Genomic DNA, 21,883 nt, shown 5'->3' on the forward strand with positions numbered 1-21,883 from the left:
GTCCAGCCTTTACCAGGGCTACTCATCCTTGTTTGGTGTCCACTTTTCACCCAACGTATCATTTGTGGTTCCAAAAGGCTGTCCCAGAAGCCCCATTCCAGTAAAAATCCATTCCAGTAAAATTATCTAGGCAGACGATTAATCTTAACTTTTATTCCTCCTGTAGAAACACTATGATCCATTGACACCATACTATTTACTGTCCCTTGCATATGACATTTTTTGCCTGGTTTTTTGTCTTTGCATTGATTGATCTCCATACTCAGCATATTCTCTGTCTGTCTCTGTCTGTTTCACTTTTATTGTAGTTTGCTTGGCTTCCTTTAAAATTCAGCCCAATCTGTATCCCAAAGAGATCATAATAAAGGGAAAAGGAAATGTTTGTAACAGCCCTTTTTGTAGTAGCAAGAAACTTGAAATTGAGTGGATGCCCTCAATTGAAGAATGGCTGAATAAGTTATAGTATATGAATGTAATGGAATATAATTGTTTTATAAGAAATAACGAGCAGGATGATTTCCGAAAAGCCTGGAGAGACTTATATGAACTGATGTTAAATGAAGTAAGCAGAACCAGGAGAACATTGTATACAGCAACAAGAAGATTATTTGATAATCAACTGTGATGGACTTAGCTCTTTTCAACAATGAGGTGATTCAAGGCAATTCCAATAGACTTGTGATGGAAAGAGCCATCCACATCCAAAGAGAACTATGGAGACTGAATGTGGATCAAAGCATTGTATTTTCACCATCTTTTTTGTTGTTTGTTTGCTTGTTTTTTCCCCTCATCTGTTTTTCCCTCCTTTTGATTTGATTTTTCTCATGTAGCATGAATAAATATGGAAATATGTTTAGAAGAATTGCACATGTTTAACTTATATTGCATTGCTTTCTGTCTAGGGAAAGGGGGAAAGGAGAAGAGAGGGAGAAAAATTTGGAACCCAAGGATTTGCAAAAGTGAATGTTGAAAAATATTTTTGCATATATTGGAAAAATAAAATATTATTAAAATATAAAAAAATTTAAAAACAAAATCCAGCCCAAGTCCCACTTTCTCTCCAGTTTTTCCCTAGTTGCTATTATTTCCTTACCTTTTGAGATTACCTTCCTGTATATATCTTGTGTCTATTTGGTTATTAACATATTATCTTCCCCATTAGAATGTGAATTCCTTGAAAGTAGGGACTGTTTTTAACCTTTCTTTGTATTTCCAGAATTTAGTACTGTGCTTGATACATAGTAAATTCTTAACAAATACTTGTTGAATGACTAAGTTTATGTATCAAATTTAGAGGCCAGCAACACTTTTTAGCCCAGAATATTATTTTAGTAATGTCTGTGGGTACCAGTAGATGATCCTGGGAGTAGATGAGGAAAAAGAATAAGGAGAGAAAAAAGGAAGTTAGCAAAAACCTATAAGAAGGTAGTAGGAGATATAAAAGACAAAGTAGGAAAAGAAAAAATAGTAATAGGTTGAAATTGGCCTTGTGCTTTCCAGAAAGATGACAATAATCACAATATAATGTCTAATATTTATATATACATATATATGTGCATATATATATATATATATATATATATATATATATATATATATAATGTTTTACAGTTTATAAAGTATTTCCATTTTTTTTTTTTCCTGAGGCTGGGGTTTAAGTAACTTGCCCAGGGTCACCCAGCTAGGAAGTGTTAAGTGTCTGAGACCTGATTTGAACTCTGGTCCTCCTGAATTCTAGGCTGGTGCTCTATCCACTGCACCACCTAGTTGCCCCCGGTATTTCCTTTCAACAACTATTTTTGGCAAATAATGTAATAATTCCTATAATATCCATTTTATAGATGAGGAAAATGAGGCTCAGATGGACAATGTGACCTGCTCACAATTAAAAAGATCCATTTTATATATGGAAATCAACTCCAGGCATTCTAGTTTCAATTTCACTAAGCCATACATTAACAATGATTTCAGCTAATATTATTACCATGTCACCCAGGTGGTCAATCTTCATTCTGGACTATGTGTTTTCTCATATGTATTACTTGGTCAGGTTCTCATATTTAGCTTAGAAGATATGCTCAGTGAGTAGAATCTGTTCACTTTTGTCAGTAATATGTGAGCATGAACATTATGTTCAGATGTGTGGCTCATGACTAATAGTGGAATTATTTAAGTGATAAGATAGAGTCAAGGGTTTTGAAATCCAAGGTTCCAGTTTTGAATTCCATCTTTGCTACTTCCTAGTGACTTTGGGAAAATTATATAACCTCTCTGAATCAGTTTAATCATTATAAAATATAGAAAAAAATCTGCCTTAACCATCAAATGAGATGTGTGAATTGTAAATCATATGGCATCATGTGTTAAAACTAAAAAAATGGTCACAATTATTTTAAAATACCATTTTAGTTTTAAGTTTACCATCCCTCACCTATATAACCCCACATTCATATCCTCATTCATAGAAAATCTCTATGGTAATGATCTTACCCTTCAGGTCTTTTCTTGTTTCAATTCTGTAGGGGGAAATTCCTTCTGTCTGAGTTTCTGAGTCACCTGCAGCCCTCGGGGTTCCTTCAGTGGCCAGCGCATGATCCCCCTTTTGACCAATTAATGAGTAGCATTCAGTCACATCCTTTCCCTTCCTGTTCTCATTCCATTTGCCAAGGTAATCTCTAAACATAAAGAGTTCCAGGGGAGCATGATATTCAGAGTGATTCAATTATAATTCAATTATATCCAAATGTATCCAAGATATGGCCAAGGCCATATATGCCAATAGTAAAATACTTAGTCTGAACCATAAATTACATAAAGATTTAATTTGTAAAATGAATCTGGAGGCCCAGTCAGGCCTTTTTCCAGATGAGAGGCTTATGGAAGGAAGAATAAGTACCCCTCTACCCTGTGCGTTCTAACACTAATGTACTAATAATTATTTATGTAAAACTCATTAAGATCATAGGGAACAGTCATAATAGGGATCATCAGCAAAATGGCACTTAAGGACTAATATTTGGCAGGAAAAAGGAATGCTCTGAGAATAACCAATTCATATATTATTATAGGGTTTTTTTCAAGGTAAGCAGCATAAAAGATGAGTAATGAAGGAGAAGGGGTGAGATGGTTAAAAAACAGGATTCTCATATATTTATGAACTGAACCCCTTAAAGGAGAAGAGCTTAGTCAAGTTATGACGGTTTTAACTTGTTAAAAGCAGAAGATCTGCAGACCATTCTGTTGTGGCAATGTCTGGGATTAGTTAGGAATTCCTAGACACAGCATAGAATATAGAAGGGGCGATTATGGCTTTGCTTGAGAATTTTGTGGTTAGTCTATCTGAAGAAACTCTAAATGAGGAACATCATTAGTTTGTTTAAAAAATCTTTCTGGAAGTCAAAAAACTTGATTTATAAACTACAATGCTACAGGTACCAATCAGCTGAAAATAATTAAGGATTTAAGATTAAGGATTTAAGGAGAGTTACCACCAAGGGCCTTATTTAGATGCTAGTAGGCTGTAAGTGATTGCTCTATATTGAATTTGTACCAAGAGTTTCAACCCAAATGCTCTCAATATCTGAAAATGAAAAGCTGTACCATTTTTTTCATTTATGAGTTTAACAGAGGAGACAATGGAAAATCAGCCGTTTTTGAAATCTCTATTATTCTTTCTATTTAACTTAATCCATTAGTTGCATGGTTGCTAGTCTCTAGAAAACGTATTGGTTTTTTTTCAGAAGATTAAACTCTTAAGCTTTTAAGAATGTCTGCTCATTAACGAACCACACAATTTCCTAGATTTTTCCTGGAATTTTTAAATTCCAGACTGAAAATGATCAAAACATAATGGGGAGCATTAACAAAACCAAAGTTCAATAAATTTGGTATTTTAGAGCCTAATATCAGGATTTTGAAGGGCTTAATTAATATGCAACTTCATTGGATTCAGTTGCCTGTGAGTTTTGCTATCTATAGTATTTGGACAGCCATGAAAAAAAAATCAGGCAGGAATCCAGAAAACCTAATTAAGGGCCAGGTGTGATCAAGATGAACCATTCCATTAAATAACTAGTCATTGGAGATTTTGAGATTTCTCTATAATTGTAATTTTCTGGCACCTTAAAAACAATATTAATAAAAAAATTTAATACAGTTTTTAAAATCCCCAAGTTAAATCCACAGTGGATTCTGTCAAGGCTTCCATCTGTTTTAAATTAACTATGTTTATTCTTTCCATCCATTTCCTACAGTTCAGCATAATCAGCTAGAAATGATTCTTCATGATCCTGAGAACACATTTTCAAAAATAACAATATTTTCTTCCTGTAAATACATAGTTTTTGCTTTTAAACAGTACCTTATTATTAAAAAAAGGTTATAAAATATGCTTATTTTTCCATCTTTCTCTTTCTTAGATATTTGAATTATAACTTTATTATAATCTAAATGAAAAAGGAGTAGAAATGACATAGTAAGCAAGAGTCATCACTGAATACTGTTATATGATTGCAGCAATCTTGTAGTCTGAAACTCAAGGAGGATGTAATTGTGGTCCAAAACAACTGTATTCTCATGTCTAAAATATGTTATATTTTTTAAAATGCCTCTTTCATTTGGAAGTCCATTTATTTCTTTTAGAATCCCAAAGATAAAACAAATGTCATGTTCAGATATATAATAAAGTGGCAATGCTCTATAGCATTGACATCACAGGACAGCTGCGTATAAAGCCAGACCTGAAAAGTTAGATTCTAGCTTGAGTTCTTAAAGAATTTTCATCAAGGACTGCAGCTGTCAGCAATTTTTACATGCTTCTCATAACATGTTGCAAATTCTTCATCTATGAGACTGTCTAGAATAAATTAGGCATAGCAAAGAACTCCAAATTAGGCCTTCTGATATGTTTTCTAACAAGTCAAAGAAAGGATTTCTCAAAGCTATGGTCACTTTTGTCTGAAATTTCATCCTATTAGAAATTCTTACTTTGGAAGACAATGGGTTTTACCTTAATTTTTTGGTCTTTATTAAGCACTTTTCTGCTAGATAGGATTATAAAGATATTTTCATACTAGATCTCTATGCTAATTGCATAACATTTTACAAGGCACTCAATATCATGTAACACATTATAATGACATACTGAACTTGAACATAATGATTATCTCTCAGACTACCAATTTTCTTTTTGTAAGCTATATCCCATACATTGAATTTAATAATACTTCTGTTAATATGGAACACAGAGGGAGGGATTTTAACACGAAAGGAGGCTATATACTTCTCAAATTTACTAGTCAAATTAAGTTTGAAAAATATTATTTGTCAGCGAGTTAGAACTGACGTTGGAATTCTTTTTGAGTAGACATCATGATGGTCCTCCCAGAAATATCTGTTTCTGCCTACCCAAAAGATGGAAATATGGCAGAAGTGCAATTCAAATACTGAGAGAAAAATGCAACACTGTGGTGTACATGGATTGGCTTTCTTATGTTTTAATGAAGAGAATTTCTACAAAAATTGAAGTTATACTTGATGAAGATTATAACAGTAAACTTTTGCAAAATAATATTTCACATTAGACTACATTTTTTCAATCACATCATTTACTTAAAGGAGCAGAGAGAACAGGATCCCATTGAGTTTATTGTTTTTTGATTATAAATAAGCATCTGATTTGGTAATGTCGACCTTAAACGTTTTTCTCCAACAAGATGTCTCCCATGCATACGTTAAAATAATCATGATTTCTTGTAGCATAATAATACACATAACTTCATTCAATGGCTTATCAAAAGCCAGCCTACAGACAATAAATATATCCTCAACATAGATGTCTGTCTCTGTCATGAAAAATGTTTAGCTCAGAGTCCAAATGGAATAAAGATTATTAACAGTGACAACTTCTATGTGTTTGTAGCACATTCTAAAAAGTTTATTTGGCTAACTTTTTCTATATACTAGTTATTTATATTTTTACATTGACTATGGAATTATGCATTTATCCTACATATAGATCAGTAGCATTGGGCTGTGGATAGATCTGCAGAGCTGAAGATAAGTATCTGGTTAAGGGAATGTTTTTTTAAAATGTAGATCTTGGGCATTTATAATAATTTATAATAATAAAAGAATAATAATAAACTTGAGGAAATATGATGGGTATGAAAACATGAAAAATATTGAAGAATAAATGGTAATTCAAGAGGGGCTGAATATAAATCTATAATGAGTATCAAAGACCCCAAAGTAGAGAAATCACTCTTCTGTTTTTTTTTTTTTTTTTTTAATTTAGGGCTTAACTATATGATTAGTCCTTATTCTTGACTTGTAAAAACATAAAATGAGAACTCACAGTGACTCCTCTGCTGATAATAGGCACAGCAAATAAGAAAGAATCTAATGAGAAAGAGATACACACACACAGAGAAAGAGAGAGAAAAAGAAAGAAAGAAAGAAATGCACAGAGACATACAGAGAGAAAGAGAGAGACAGAGACAGAAATAGAGACAGACAAAGAGAGCTAGAACCCACCCTCTCATCAAGCTCCTATCCTTCTTAAGACACATAAGTAAATGAAGAGTTAACCAGTCACATCCAGGAGATTCAAATCTGTACACAGTGATTTGGGGGAAAGGCACCCTTGAAAATATGCCTATATCAGCATTGACAGGGTTGGTAGAAATATATCTTGGTGCACCAACTGATGGGAGAAGAAAGCTTAGACACAATCCTATGGTGGGGAGACAAAGAGTCTGCAAGGATTCTCCTAAGAGAGGAACAGAACAGAACTAGGAAAATCTGGATCAGTGAGAAGCTCAGTTGATGGACAAGTACCAAAAGGAAGAAGCATGACATCTGGTAGTTTTTAGTTTATTCTTGCAATTGAATTTTTATGTCAGCAAAGGTCCCTGGTACTCTGGGACTGGATCTTCTTGTTTGGTTGGGAATGAAGCCCAGAGTGACTGGTAAACTCTATCTAAAGATAAATATTTCTAAAAGACTAAGAGTCAAAAAGTACTATAAGGAAAATTGAAAAAGAACTTTGAAGTTAAAATTCATTTGGGTCAAATAAGTCAACTTTTTGATCAGGGGTCTGTCCTGAGGAAGGAGTTTACTCATTTGTTTTTCCTTGTACCTTTTGGATAGTGCAACAAGGGTGGGCATGGAGGAGTTCTCCTTTATTCTCCACCCCATGACATCTTGCAGAAGAATCACATGACAGAGTATAGTGGAACAGAGTTCAGATAGATATTCAAGTAGAGTTGGTAAGAATCTGGAATCCGGAGCTGGAATAGTATGCTCCAGAAGTAAAATTACTGTTAGTTTTAAGATATGGGTCTTGAGCCCTTTCAAAAATCTCTAGAAATAATATCTGTCAGGATTTCATGTGAACCTGAAGCTGGAGATGGTAAAATCTACATCCAAGTATTGGAACCATACCCAGCCTCAGGTAGAAGAGGCTCTACAGAGTGACTCACCAAGAAGAGATGCTATTCGCTATGCACACAAGGGATTCATAGAAGATGGGTACAATGCTGAGTATAATGGACCCAGCAGGATATATGTTGCCTCTGCCAATATTTTTCTTAATTGTATTTTTTCTACTTGTGTCTGTTATGAAAATTCATCATTTCCATTGATGCCATGTATATTTATGAGATGATGAGTCTAAATTTATGGAAAAGATTTTTTTTATTGCTATATTTTCTTAATTTGGTATTTCAATAAATACCTTTTTGCCCTGAGCTAATTGCGCCTCCTTACATTTTGGGGGTTGTTGGCTAAGTAATTTTAGGGCTGTGAACCCATAAAGTTGCTTCAGCTCGGGGTAGTTGTTCCTTGAGGGACTCAGTCTTGAGTGAGTTGCCAGAATGTAGTCCAAAGGGATATCAAATAATATATATAAATAAAGTATAGTTCATAACAAATGAAGCTGTATAAAAGTGGACACAGATGGATTCCCTTCATTACAGAGTGCCATGCTAAGGCTAGGTATTGGCTAGTAATTTTCAGGTCAGGTACAGATTGGATTCAATGTCTAAAGTCTGCTCCAAGTCTGAATTTTCATTTCTAAATAATGGCTTCTTTGGGCTTTATATCTATGATCCTGCAATCTAGATTTCTGTAGTATTTTTTATTTACTTCAATAGGTAGTCACTTAACATTCCCCCCCACCTCATTTTTTTGATTGAGAACATTGCAGTGCATCTACAATTCTGTTTGATGTTCTAGTATAGTGGTTCTCAAATTTTTGTTCTCAGAATCTTTATATTGTTAAAAATTATTGAGGCTCTATCCAAATTTGTTCATGTGGATTATATTTATAGATATTAACCATATTAAAAATAAAAATTGATTTTGAATTTGTAGACCTTCTGAAAGAATTTCAGGCACTCAAGATTGTCTAGCTCACACTTTGAGATCCACTGCTCTAGCAAATGTAATTTTCTAGGAAGCTTCAAGTGAGTAGTCAATGAATGAGCCACTAAAAACCCACTGCTACTAGTTCTCTAACTAAGAAATAAAGATAATAAGTACCAAAGTATTGCTAATTTCTATACTATATCTTTGGAGCACTGGTATGGTATGGTAGATAGAGATCTGACTTCATCACTAAAAAGATGTGAGTTTTGACTCTTGATGTCATTATGAACCTAAGCAAATTTTAAAACATCTTATTGGCTCTTTAACTACAGAGAAGTTGGTTATCTTTGTTGTCTGGGGAAGTTTTATCATAAGGAGATCATTACAAAACTGACACCACAGGTCCAGACAAACAAACCAAAACATAATAAATTTTTTGAATTTTTTTGGAGAAGGATATTATTTGAAAAGTTACAAATGTGTCATAGCATAAATAGACATGAGAGTGATGCATTTCATTCAAAGTTAAGCAACTTCTCTCAATAAGTATTAGAGGTACTTTAGATTTGTAAATTCTCTAAGAGGAGTGCTAAGATTCAGGTGAGATTTCTCCATGAAATTTTGCAAAGTAACACAGTTCTATCTGTCCAAGGCTTGAAATAAATTACAAAGGGGCTTAGCAAAAACTGAATTGGGAGCAAGAAATTTGTCAAGGTTCATAATCATCTGAGTGCTTGGACACTCTGTCAGCAATCAATAAATGGTTGCTTCTAATGCCCTCCATTAAGAACATCTCCTTATCTTTATGATTCTTGGAAAGAATAGGTAAGGTCAGTTAAAAATGCTCTTTGTGAGCTGGTAAGCAGTTTTCTAGATGAACTAATCAATATGTATAACTTGCTTGTCTAAGAAAGGTTATCTTGAGTTTTTCCCAAGTCAAGGAAAGGAAGAGCAATGAGTTAAATGATGTCACAGGTAGTCATGTTTCTACTGAGATAAGAAACTCTCCATTAACAGTAAAAGGACAAAAGAAAAAAAGTAAAAGGGCATAATCTGCATTTTTTTAGGAAGGATCTCATTCTATTTCCCACTCCCTAGCTTTAGCCCATAACAATTTCTACGAGTATTATTTTTATTCTTTCTTTTTATCCATTGAACTCTGCCACTGAGGCCCTGGGCTTCATTAATATTTTAAGAAAATTGTTTTAGTCCTAAGAGAATATTGAAGTTATGTTCTAGTGAATTCTGAAAACTTAATTTTGCTAGTTCACAGAAGTAGTTACTGTATACCCCCTCCTCCTCCTTTCCCCCCAGTCCCAGACATTATCAAAGAAATACTATTCAGGAAAATCTCATCTGACCAAATTCTATTTACCACTGCACTTCTGTTTTAGTGTGATTTTTTTTAAACCAACCAATAAGGATTTATTAATGAGCAAGGGACTGTGCTAATTGTTAAGGTCACAAATAGAAGCAAAATAGAAGATAATCTTTGCCCTTAATATAGACCCCTAAGGCAATGGATACTATGTGGTCTTCTCATTTCCCCACCAACGACGACAAAACCTCAGAGGTTTCCTAACCTGTCATTTCCAACAGTAGAATATTCCAGGTTGGAATTCAAGACTGGCATTGTTGTCTGGAAAGCACTTTTGTGGGAAGAAAAGGTAGCTGGCACCTTCAGGTTCCATTTTTTCTCTTGCCCAAATAGTCCCACAAATGTTCCCTCTGAAGTCCACAATCCAGAGGTTCCATCTGAAGAGCCACTGATGATGAAGGAATCAGAACTATAGGAAAAGTACTCCACACTCACAACTGTGCAGCTGTGGGCCTTCCAACCTCGAAGCAGGAGGGGATTGTTCGGTGAATTCTAAAGAATTAAAAATGGAGGAAAGACACAAATAATTGGTCATAAGAGCTGCTGACATGAACAAAATAAGCATATCACATTCTGAGCCAATATGCAAAGATCAGTTTCAAGGAACTTAACATGGACAATTTTTTTAATGTTTTTTTTTTTTTTTAACATGGAAAATGTGTACCATATGTTTAAGATGGACATCAGCAATAGGGTAACTCAAAAGAAAGATTGGGGAAGAGTTAATGTAAAAATAGTAATTAGGTTATACAAATGAGGTACAGAAAAGGAATAAACAAAAGCATTAGAGGGGAAAGAAGGGCTAGAGCTCTGAAAACCCACATGGGAATGGGTTAAATAGACAACACTACATATATACCATGAAGGGTATAGAACCTATAAAATCTATAAAGAAATAATGGGGGAAGGATGAAGAAAGGAAGAAGACAGGATATGGGAAAAAGACAAGGAGAGGAACCATGAGAGAGTAAAGTAAATTAAAGGGCCGAATTAAAGCAAAGAGTTAGCATGTATTTGGGGAGCATGTGTGTGTGTGTGTATATGTGTGTTTGTATGTATGTATGTATACACACACACACATACACACACACACACACAAATATATCCTTGCTTAATTATAGCCTACCTGGGGGCGGTGGAGACATGAAAAGAAGGAAAAAAAGAATAAAATAAAAAAGATGCACAGCAGAGAACAAAAGCACAATTTAATAGGAAGAAAAGAAAAGATGGACACTTATGGATATAATTTCTTCTACTATTATATATCTTTTCTTGAACTGGTAATTTATTATTATATATTTTGAATCCTCTCTAATATTCTGCTGGGCACATGACAATGTTCTGTTCTAGTCTGTTTTATTTTGTTTTGTATTTCTTTTCTTTTTTTTTCTTATTTTTTTAACAAAATAAATAAAAAATTTAAAAAATGTGTCAATTGGGCTTATTCCTAAAGATCAGGTTTCTGAATCTTATCTAATAATACATAAATGACCTATAATTAAAATGAAATATTTGTTAGCAATGAAATGAATGTAATAAAAAGAAGAAACTGCTTATTAACAGTGGCCATTCCTTCTGGGGAGTATTTGTGAAAATGGATTTTTTCCAATGCCACAAATGCTCTAGATCCTTGAATCCCTTCTGGTGCTATATGTGCTATTCCTGGAGCTGGATCCTTCTCATGACACATGCATCCTGAATCTTTCTAGTGGTTCCTTGATAAAAGATAGGTGGAACCTGGATAAAAGTCCATGAAGAATCTGGATAAGAATTATGGTTTTCTTTTTTCTTTTTTTATTGGGAATAGTATTAAGCAAAGTGAGAGAGTCTCTCTTCCCTTCCTCTCCCCAAAGGCTAATAATTGGTCCCCATATGACTGAAATAAGTGATTTTCCTTAGAAATCCCAAGTGGGGAACACAATAATCCAGAGACACAGAGAAGAGCCTTATCCTATCAACACCAAAATTCTCCAGGAGTGAAACTAATCTGCATGAATGTGGAGCTCAGACCCCTTGGTGGGAAGAGTCTATTGTAGGACATTGGGCTCACACAGCCTGGATTTAGTTTTTTTAATTAAAATTTATTTCATTTCTTTATTCTTTTCCTCATTTGAGAATGTAATGTTAAAAACATGTAGTCAAGACAAACAAATTCTAGTATATACAAAGTTCAGAAAAATTCATCTGATTTGGCATTGTGAGTCCATCACACTTTTATCAGGAGGTACATGTGCTATTTCATCATGAGTTCTCTGTAATTGTGGTTAGTCATTATGCTGTTCAAAGTTATAGGTTCCGTAATAGTGGAACCTGGCTCTTCCCTCATTTTCCCAGGGAATTCTGGGGGAATCTCTTAAACAAGTCTAGGGTCTCCCCAAAAGGGATTAATACGATCTCTTCTAGAAATGTACTTACTTCACAATAAAACATTCTCTTTCATAAGGAAAAATAAATGTCTTTTTTCTTGATGTTTGTGATGTTAAGAAAACTAAAAACAAAATCTGTTTAGTGAGGGAAAGAAACTTGAAGCAAAAGAATCAACTAGAAACTTGAGGCTCAATCTTAGAATTAACTAGAACTGCAAATTGGTTTGCTGTCATGTAAAGGCAGCTACCATTGCTGCCAAGAGGGTGGCTGGAGGTGTTTCTTCCTCCTTCCTTCTCAGATAGAAGTCCTAACACACATAATCGAGTGGAGAGAAAGAGAAATAATAGAGTTGTATTTTAATTTCTTATATTATTATCTCATGAAGAACTTACCGCAGAAGAAAAGGTTGTTGCATAGTTTGAAATATCCCACACCTGGATAAAGCCACTGGTATCTCCAGTGACTAGGAGGTGGTTATCTCGGTTGGATGATAGCCCAGTTATAGAAATATCATCTTTTAAAGGAGCATAAAATTTGCCTGTGTGAAATGGAAAAGACATGTCATTCTGTCTAGAAGACCTCATTCTAGGTAAACCAGTTCTTATAATGCTATATTATTCGTAGAGCAATTTCAACAGGATCTTACCTGGAAAAAATACATTGTCAGATGCTTTGTATGTTCCCCTGAATCATTTGATTCACTAAAGCTATTGAATGGTGCTCCTAAGATAGGGAGACTTTATAACTTTAAATCTTCAGTTACTATTTCCACTCTTAGGCTGACTAATTTAATGTCTGTGACTGAGCAATGACTAATACCTATTTCTTATATTCACAATTTGAATTCTTTCCCTTTTTGTCACCTGAATTTCTCTGTTCTATTGATTCTTCTTCCCTTTCAGGGTCTTACAGATATCAATTTGTTAGGGTTCAGAACTTTGACATAGGTATGCCCCAGAAAGAGAAAAAACACACCAGAATATATTGTTAAGGGTGCAATCCATTGCTGACTTTTGGACATACATTAATCATTTTTCAACCTTTTAGTTTACTCTGTTCTTAAGATCTTAAAAGATTATACAGTCCAATAAATATGTGCTTTCCCCACTACCACCCTCCCCTCATTAGGAGATTACCTATTTGGTGGAAGAGACCCCAGGATTCTCTTGCTGAAGTCACTCTATATGTAGCCCCAGAAAGCAGCTGCTTTCCCTTTATCCCTTGACTATAGCTGAGATATAGTTGAGATACATAGTGTTCCATCATCTGACAAGATCACTGAATTCAGGAAAGATTATTCATGCAGTGTGCTTCAAGCTCATTATTTAACAAACTCACACTTCTCCTAGTGAAACTGCCTAAGAGTAAGCCACCATTCCCCCACTTCTGATATTCTCTTCCCCATTTACCTCAACACTACCCTGGTCATATTATGCTATGGCTCTGTATTCCCCTTCCACTGTACCCTTCGGAATTCCTGTTCCATATTTAATAAATCTCCCTTTACTTTAGACTATATTTTCTCAGGGTCCTTCTGTTTTTTTTATTTGTTTGTTTTTTGTTTTTTGTTTTCATTCTCATAGGAATTGAACTCATTCTGAGATTGATTTTGGAGTGTATCTTCAATGGAGCAGAAGTTTAGAGGGAAATGGAGATTTGAACTCCCTTCTTCAACTCTGAGCTGGAACCCGTGTGGCTCTGTGGAACATGTGTTTTGGGCCTCAGTTCCTCATGTATAAAATGAAGGAGTTAGTCTAATTGACCTCTAAGATCCTTTCCAGGTCTGAGTCACATGCTCCTATGGAATATAAAGGACATTGTTCTGATTTACAGTTGAAGTGGGGAGAGAATTATCAGATAGACAAGTAAGTCTGCCTCTCTGTCGCTAGCATAGCCCAGAATTTTCTAACCTATTCATCTATCTTCCCCACTAATCTCAGTACTGAGCTTGCCTCCTCATCTGATCTTCCTTGTCTTTAATATATATCCATTAGCTCTTCCAGGATACCTGGAGAGAAGGAGTTTGAAAATTGTCCTGAAACTTGTCATTGACACTTCCTCCTTCTAGCTCCAGATAATTTTCATTTGGAGGAATTCATTTATATATACTATCAGTGATTCCCTTTCATTCTATGTACCTAATATCATTAGAACAATATCTAATTTGCTAATTTGGATTGATTTAAAACACTCATTTTAAATATTTTAGACCCCAGAAAAAAACTTTTGTCCTCCATCAAAGGAATTAAGAGAATTTTTTCCCAAGAGAATTAGGAAGAGCTCAGAAGGTACTATCAAAGATGCAAATATTACAGATCTTGTAATACTGAGCCATCACTCATTGCCTGGTGCTTTGACATATCCTGTGCACAAAATCTGAATTAGCTTACAGATGTACTCAGTGCATTAGATTTTTCCCAGAGGCACACACTTTATGGAGGAAAAATAAATCCATTAATACAAGAAAACCCAGTGTCTAGAAAGTTGCTCTGTTCTGTCATGATATGATATGAACTATTCATTAAGTAATCATCAACAAATATTAATTAACTACATAACCATAAATTAGGCATATACTATATGTTGGGGGAGATTCAAAGTTTTAGCTAAAACTGGTCCTTATTTTCATTAAACCTATTACCAATGTTAGGGGGCAGAATCTAATACAAATATAGATTAATATAGTTTATTATATTGTATGATAAGGACATTAGAGAATTACAAAACAAAATGCTATATAATGTCCTATGGAAAAAGGCCATTGATGTACATTATTAGATGTCATTTTAGGTGAAGTTTAAATTATTGGTAAAAGTCAAAACTTGAGAACAAAGAATCTGTTCAGGGAACAAAGTAGCTTGGTCGAGCTGAAGTAAAGTATTTAGTTAAGGATAACATGAAAGAAAGATGGAAAGACATGGTGATGTCAAATTGTTGATACTTTGCTTGAGTATCAAAGGAAAGAATCTGGACTTTATTCAGGAGACAATGGGAAACCCTTAAGGATTTCTGAGTAGAGGAGTGACATTAATAGGTCTTGCATTAGAAAGTTTATTTGATGGCAGAATGAAGGCTGGATTACAGGAGACAAAGAAGGCAGGAAGATATAGTTGGAGGCTGTAATGGTAGTGGAGGTGGTAATGAGAACAAATGCCTGGGTGTTGACATTGGAATAGAGAGCAATGAAGGGTGAAAGATATTTTGTAGGGATGAAATCCATAGTACATGACTGGTTATGAGAACATGAAAATTAAAGATAAGGCAGTATTATAAGCATAGGACACTAACTAAACAGTGGTACTATTGACAGAAATGGAAAAGAAGGAAGAGTATTTTTAGTGTGAAAGATACTAAACAACATTTAGTCACATCGAGTTTGAAGTACCGGTGGGACATCCTAGAACATGTGTTTTTCAGGCAGTTAGAAATGTAAGAATGAAACTTGGAACAGAGTTTAGAGATGATGATACAGATTTGCAAGTGAATGAGATTTCCAAAAGGGAAACATGAAGTGAGAAGAGAAAACAAGGTTAAGGACACCATTTAGGTCTTATAGACATAATAGGGCCAGAAAAAGAATGAAAAAAAGCTGTAGGAAAAGAACCAAAGGATGAAATTGTTGTGGAAGTCCATAAGGTGAGAAGATACTACTGTATTGTAATAGGGAGTAGGTTTACATAGCCAAATGCTTCAGAGACACAGGGAACTGGAGAAAAGCCATTCTTTCGATTTGGTAAGCAGAATGTTGCACTAGTGGCCTTTAAGAGAGAAATTTTAAAATTGTGAGAGTGGAAACAAGATGGTTCTATTTGAGAGAAAGGACAGATTTGGTCTCTTTTTGTATCTATAGTACTTAGTACAGAGCCTGAGCCATATTTGGCACTTGATGAATAGTTCCTGATTGATTGACAGGTAGTGAGGAAATACAAGTGTCAGGCAAATACCACTTTTCAGATAAGTTTTACCATGAGGAGAAAGATGAAGACAACAGAGTGGAGATACAAGGACTAAGAAGGCCTTTATAGGATTGATTAAAGTGGAGTAGATGAGGGGGAGTGAATGGAGAAGGAACAATAGAAAAAAATATGAGAATGTGGTGGATAAATTTTATAGTAAACTTTTGGATAAGGGATTAGACTCAGTGGGATTTAGGGATATATTGGATTGTAGGAAGAGAGAGATAGGTGAATAATTCTGAAATTTGAGTTCAGTTGAGGTAGCACATGTGTTTAGTATTAATTCATAGGATTATAAATTTAGAGTTGAATTTTAGAGATCATCTAGTCTAGTTAGGGATTCTAAATTTTTGTTTGTTTTTGGTGTAATGGACCTCTTTGGCAATCTGGTGGGGTCTGAGAATTCCTTTTTAACATAACATTTTTTAAAACTCATAATTGAAGGGTGCTAAAATTTTGGTTAGAAGTTAGTGAAAATAAAAATATGATTTTTCTTCCTCATTCATATCCATAGATCTCCTGAAATCTATCCATAGATTCCTTACCACAATCTCCAGGTCAAGATCCTCTGATCTTATAGATAAAGAAATTGATTTCTGTAAAAATTAAGCAGTATGATCACAGATACATAGGCAGGTAAATGGCAGGGCTAAAATTTGATGGCAGAGCTGCCAAATTCTATGTGATCCTCATTGTGACTTCCTAATGTTTGAATTCTTACTTACCACTTGTGATATTTTTTCCTTGATCTGATAGATTTGAAATTTGACTATAATGTTCTTTGAAATGTTTATCTTGTGATGTACTTCCTGAGGTGATTGGTAGATTTTTAATGTATAATTTGCCTCTGATTCTAGGACATCAAAGCAATTTTCCTTGAAAATCTCTTGATAATCACAACTTCCTTTTGATTTTGGCTTTCAGGTAGTCCAAGAATTCTGATATTGTCTCTCCTGGACTTATTTCTCAGTCAGTTGTGTTTCTCATGAGGAATTTTATATTTTCTTAAATTTTAAAATTCTTTTACATTTGTTTAATTGATTTTTGAAGTCTCATGGAGTTATTAATATTTAAGGTATTGTTTTCCTCAATTAACTTTGTACTTTCTTTTTCATTTGGCTAAAGAACTGGAGTCTATCTGGCTTTCCTGTTTCAAGATCTGTTATTATTTTTATGGTTGCCCAGAGGTGAACAAGGGAGAGTTAAAATAATTCACTTTTTACTCTGCCATCTTGGCTCCCAGAAATAGTATCCTAGGGCTAAATCTAAGTTTTTTAAGAAACTAAATCTCCTCTTTATTCCTCTGTATCTCTGCATACTTTTGCCTTAGATTCCTCATCTAGAAAATGAGGATAATAACAGTACCTACCTCATAGGATTGTTGTGAGATAATATTTGTAAAATGCTTGGCACACAGTAGATGCTTAATGGTTGCTTATTCTTTCCCCACCCCTCTACCTCAAAGAGAAAAGAGGTATCCTCCACATCAAGGAATTGAACCTCAGTCTCTCATATGACAGGAAAATATAGTTATTATTATACCAGAAGCATAAGGCTCTGGATTTTAGTTCAAAAGCTACAATTATCATCATGATACCCTCTTTGTTTATACTCATCATGAACATGGCAAGGTAGATAATCAATTCTTCTATGAAATGAGATTCATTTTCTTTGGATATTTGATGAAATCAAATCGCTAATTCCTATGAGCCTATGAATTCCTTATTTGAATCTATAAGGTGAATTTGTAATCTATCCTTCAATTTAGCTGCATTTTGCTTTTTTGTCTAATTTCATTAATTATGAGTTTTAAAATATTGATGTGATTTAGCTTTTATAACAGTATGATGATTTATTGATTCATAGACAAAGATCTCAAATCTAGAGCACTAAAAATTGTTGTTTATAAGTAAAATTATGAGATTGAGAACCTTTTCCTTCTTTTACATAATTATACCATTCTCACTGAGAAAACCAAAGTGGTTTTTGAACTGAGAACTATTTTCTTTCTTTTTCTTTTTTTTCATTGGTTGGTTCAGCAAAGGAATTTATTATTTAGAAACCAACCTGTTGGTAATGAATCTCTCTGCTCTTAGCTGGGTTGGTCCAGCTGAAGATCTTTCCAATTTGGCTGATTCAAGGATAGCTAGGTGGTACAGTACACAGAGCATCAGGCCTGGAGTCATAAAAATGTGAGTTCACATCTCTTCAGGTACTTATTAATTATGCGATGTTGGGCAAGTCATTTAACCCTGTTTGTCTCAATTTCTTCATCTGTGAAATTAGTTGGAAAAGGAAATGGCAAACTACTCTAGTATCTTTGCCAAGAAAACCTCCTAAGGAGGCATAAAGAGTTGGACATCATTGAAAGCAACTAAACAGCATTCTAAAGTAAACATCTCAAAAAGAATGAAAGAAGGGACTCATATTTATGTATGTGTGTGTGTGTGTGTGTGTGTGTGTGTATATATATATATATATATATATATATATATATATATAAACATTTGTATATGGTTGATCTTGTTGAAATTTATATTCTATCACTAAAGTCCTCAAAAGTTTGGGGTCAGCTCCATACCACAAATAAGCTCAGGAAAAGAAATTAATGGATAAACTATAAGTAGAGACAGCTACAAGTAGGTTTAAAAGAAATAGTAAGTGGATTTGGCCATAAATATTTTTATTTTGAAGATCCATTCCATTATATCAAGTAGCGAGAGATGTTTTAAGTGAATGAAAAAGACTTAATTTTATTTTAACTCATTCTGTAAATTTGTGACAACTAAAGGGTAGTCATATCCAACTAGTGAGATCCTCAATTCAGAGCTTATCCCTATGTCTTTGAAGACTTTTCTCAACTAAAATGGATTCCATTAAGAGTAATCTATTATTAATGTCTGTTTTTTTCACAGTCGTCATGTGTATGTTGATTGGGAAGAGGCTACTGGTGATGATGGTGTCAATAAAATAGTCAATAGGAATAGGCCTTCAATATAATAGTATCCAACAGTTACCAAAGCAACTTTGGACTCACTACATTATAGAAATAATCTCAGCCTATATCTGTTGAAATGTAACAAAACAGAGACAGGTGGCACAATGCCTTTTAGTCTTGAGAACCTGAGTTCAGATCTGGTCTCAGATACAACACTTCCTAGCTGTGTGACCCTGGGCAAGTCACTTAACCCCAATTGCCTCAGGGGAGAGAGAGAGAGAGAGAGAGAGAGAGAGAGAGAGAGAGAGAGAGAGAGAGAGAGAGAGAGAGAGAGAGAGAGAGAGAGAAAGAGAGAGAGAGGCATGTGTGTGTATATTTATTTCTATATTCATCTATCTATCTATCTACCTGAATATAATGGGTGTGCATGTATAAAGATAAATTAACAGAGTTCTTGATCTCAAGAAACATGCTTTAGATAAAGGATTGGAAGTGTGAACAATGGTCAAAAAGCTTATTATTTGGTTGAAGAGGAAAGGCAATAAATATACAAAAAAGGATAATGAGATGGGATTAGTGTCTCCGGAAAAGTACAAGCACAATGCTTGCAACAGAAAAGATTAATTCTGGTTAGGGGGAATGATGAATCAAGGTGGCAAATCAGAGTAGATGGGATTCATGGAGAAGCTAATTTGCCCTTAGATTGTTTAATGAATAGAACACTGTGCTTCGAGTCAAAAAGACCTGAGTTCAAATCTAACCTCAGACACTTATGTTATAGAACTCTGGGAAAGTCACTTAACCTGTTTACTTTAATGCACTGAAAAAGAAATGATATACTCCAATATTTTTGCCAAGAAAACTCTGTGAGCAATATTGATACTATGGTTCACAGGATCATGAAGTCATCCATGAGTAAAGAACTGAATAACAATAAGTATTTTTTATAGATATTTTAGGAAAAGGTAAAGGAAGAAGTGTGAGCAATGATTATTGGAATGGGAAAGGACTAGATTTGCTTAGGGAACAGCAAGAATTTGGCTGGAATACAGAAGGACAGCAATGGACTTTGTGGAACAAGAACACATAGTATAACCAGCTAAATTAAAAGTAGAATAATATAATTGGAGAGATGGAGACACCTTTCAGAGATCACCTAATTTTATAGATAATAGCAATTGAAATTCAAAATTACTAGGAAACTTCATATAGTTATGACAGCTCTAAGACTAGAATCCAACTCTCCTTATCAGGTTTCTTCTGTACCATACTTTAACCTCAAAGTCTCTGAGGCTATGAGACAGTCATAACCTGTATCTTACCATATTCCATTCTTTTCCCAAAGATACTCCACCAGTGGAGGGTTCCTGTCTCAGCACTTATGAGAACTGCAGATTTCTTTAGCGAGTGATTTATGCAACGATGCTGTAGGAATAATAGCTTATTCACAGGACCTAGTGAACTAAAATGGATAAAATAAAATCTCTGAGGAAAGATAAAAAACCCTGTAATTTCTTAATTTTTAATAATTATTGTTTTAATAATTTTTTTTCAAATAAGTAAGGCTCTTATACTTAGAAGTTCCTCTTCAGCTGTTTTCTCTATCCAAAGGAATCAAATGGATTTAAATTTTAGCATAAAGAATATATTTAGATAAAATGTTATTACTTCCAGTTGTGTTTTATCACTTCAGAGTTTGTGCTGTTTTGGATAGAAGATGGATTGAAGTTTACTTTTATGCTGTCTTTGAAAAAAGTCTTCAAAATCAATTAAAAGTATGATTACAAAGAGAATATTTAACTAATTCAGGAGAAAAGATTTTTAAGTATGTATACAAGGTGATAAATATGCCTATTACAAACCATTAATTCATCAAAGCAATTCCCCAAGTACTTTTGGGTAATGCATAATTATCCATTTATCTATTCCTTGGTGCCTTTGAACTTTCTCAGAACTCTTTCATCTTAAAAAAATCCTTCATTTGCCACTATCATGCCCTCAAACTACAGCATTATATCTCTTTGCCCTTTAACATTTAAACTCTGAAGAAAAAATAACATATACTCTGCCTTCACTGTCTTACCTCTTGTTTCCCAACTCCTTATAATCTAGTTTCCTTCTCGGTTACTTTACTGAAATGGTTCTTTTTAAAGTGACTCATGATTTCTATATTGCTAAATATTATGGACTTTTCCCTTTTCTTATTATTCTTGACCTCTGTGCATCATTTAGCAATCCTACTTTCTGGATGCTTTTTCTTCCATGAGTTTTTGCATTACATTGTCATGGTTCTCTTCCTACATGTAAGAAAGACCTTTCTCAGAATCATCACTTATATTTTTTGCAGGATCACCATTTATATTCTTTGTGTGTGTGTGTGCGTGTGTGTGTGTGTGTGTGTGTGTGTGTGTGTGTGGTTTCTTTCCTTGGTCTTCCTCTTTTCTCTTTTTCCATCTTACTCTTGGGGATTTAATTAATTTCCATGTATTCAAATTAGCATCTTTGTGTTCAAGATGTCTATAGCTCATCTTAGTGGAGATTCCCAGAGGTCACTTAGAGATATGGGACTGGAACTCAGGAATGTGACAAAGGGTGCGCCCAAAGGAATATAAAGTTGTTTATATCTTTTGACCCAGATATATCACTACTCTATCTGTATTTCAAAGAAATTAAAGAAAAAAGAAAAGGATACATTTGTATTGAAGGTTATTTCACTTTGTTTTCCTTCTTCCCCCTCAACCCTACCTTTGAGAGAGCCAACATTTGGTATAGATATAAATATGGAAGCATTCAATACATACTTCCATATATCAGGTTTTTTTTTCTTCTGGAAGTGGATAGCATTTTCCTTCATAAGTTGTTTGTCATTGATTTTAA

The 21,883-nt window shown here is 34.2% G+C and overlaps 1 protein-coding gene across 4 annotated transcripts in view; it reads right to left on the reverse strand.

The window, feature by feature from the left end:
* Nucleotides 1-21,883, reverse strand: part of LOC141538795 (cilia- and flagella-associated protein 337-like) — a 125,087-nt gene that overhangs the window by 24,730 nt on the left and 78,474 nt on the right. For all 4 annotated transcript variants that reach the window (XM_074260610.1, XM_074260609.1, XM_074260612.1 and 1 more), the window contains exons 16-19: nt 20,329-20,468; nt 12,505-12,650; nt 9,951-10,237; nt 2,491-2,675 (exon numbers count right to left, since the gene is read on the reverse strand). In XM_074260610.1, coding sequence (XP_074116711.1) covers nt 2,491-2,675; nt 9,951-10,237; nt 12,505-12,650; nt 20,329-20,468 — 758 coding nt within the window. The remainder of the gene's footprint in view (nt 1-2,490; nt 2,676-9,950; nt 10,238-12,504; nt 12,651-20,328; nt 20,469-21,883) is intronic.

Source organism: Sminthopsis crassicaudata, chromosome 4, assembly GCF_048593235.1.
Source record: "Sminthopsis crassicaudata isolate SCR6 chromosome 4, ASM4859323v1, whole genome shotgun sequence".
Lineage (NCBI taxonomy): Eukaryota > Metazoa > Chordata > Mammalia > Dasyuromorphia > Dasyuridae > Sminthopsis > Sminthopsis crassicaudata.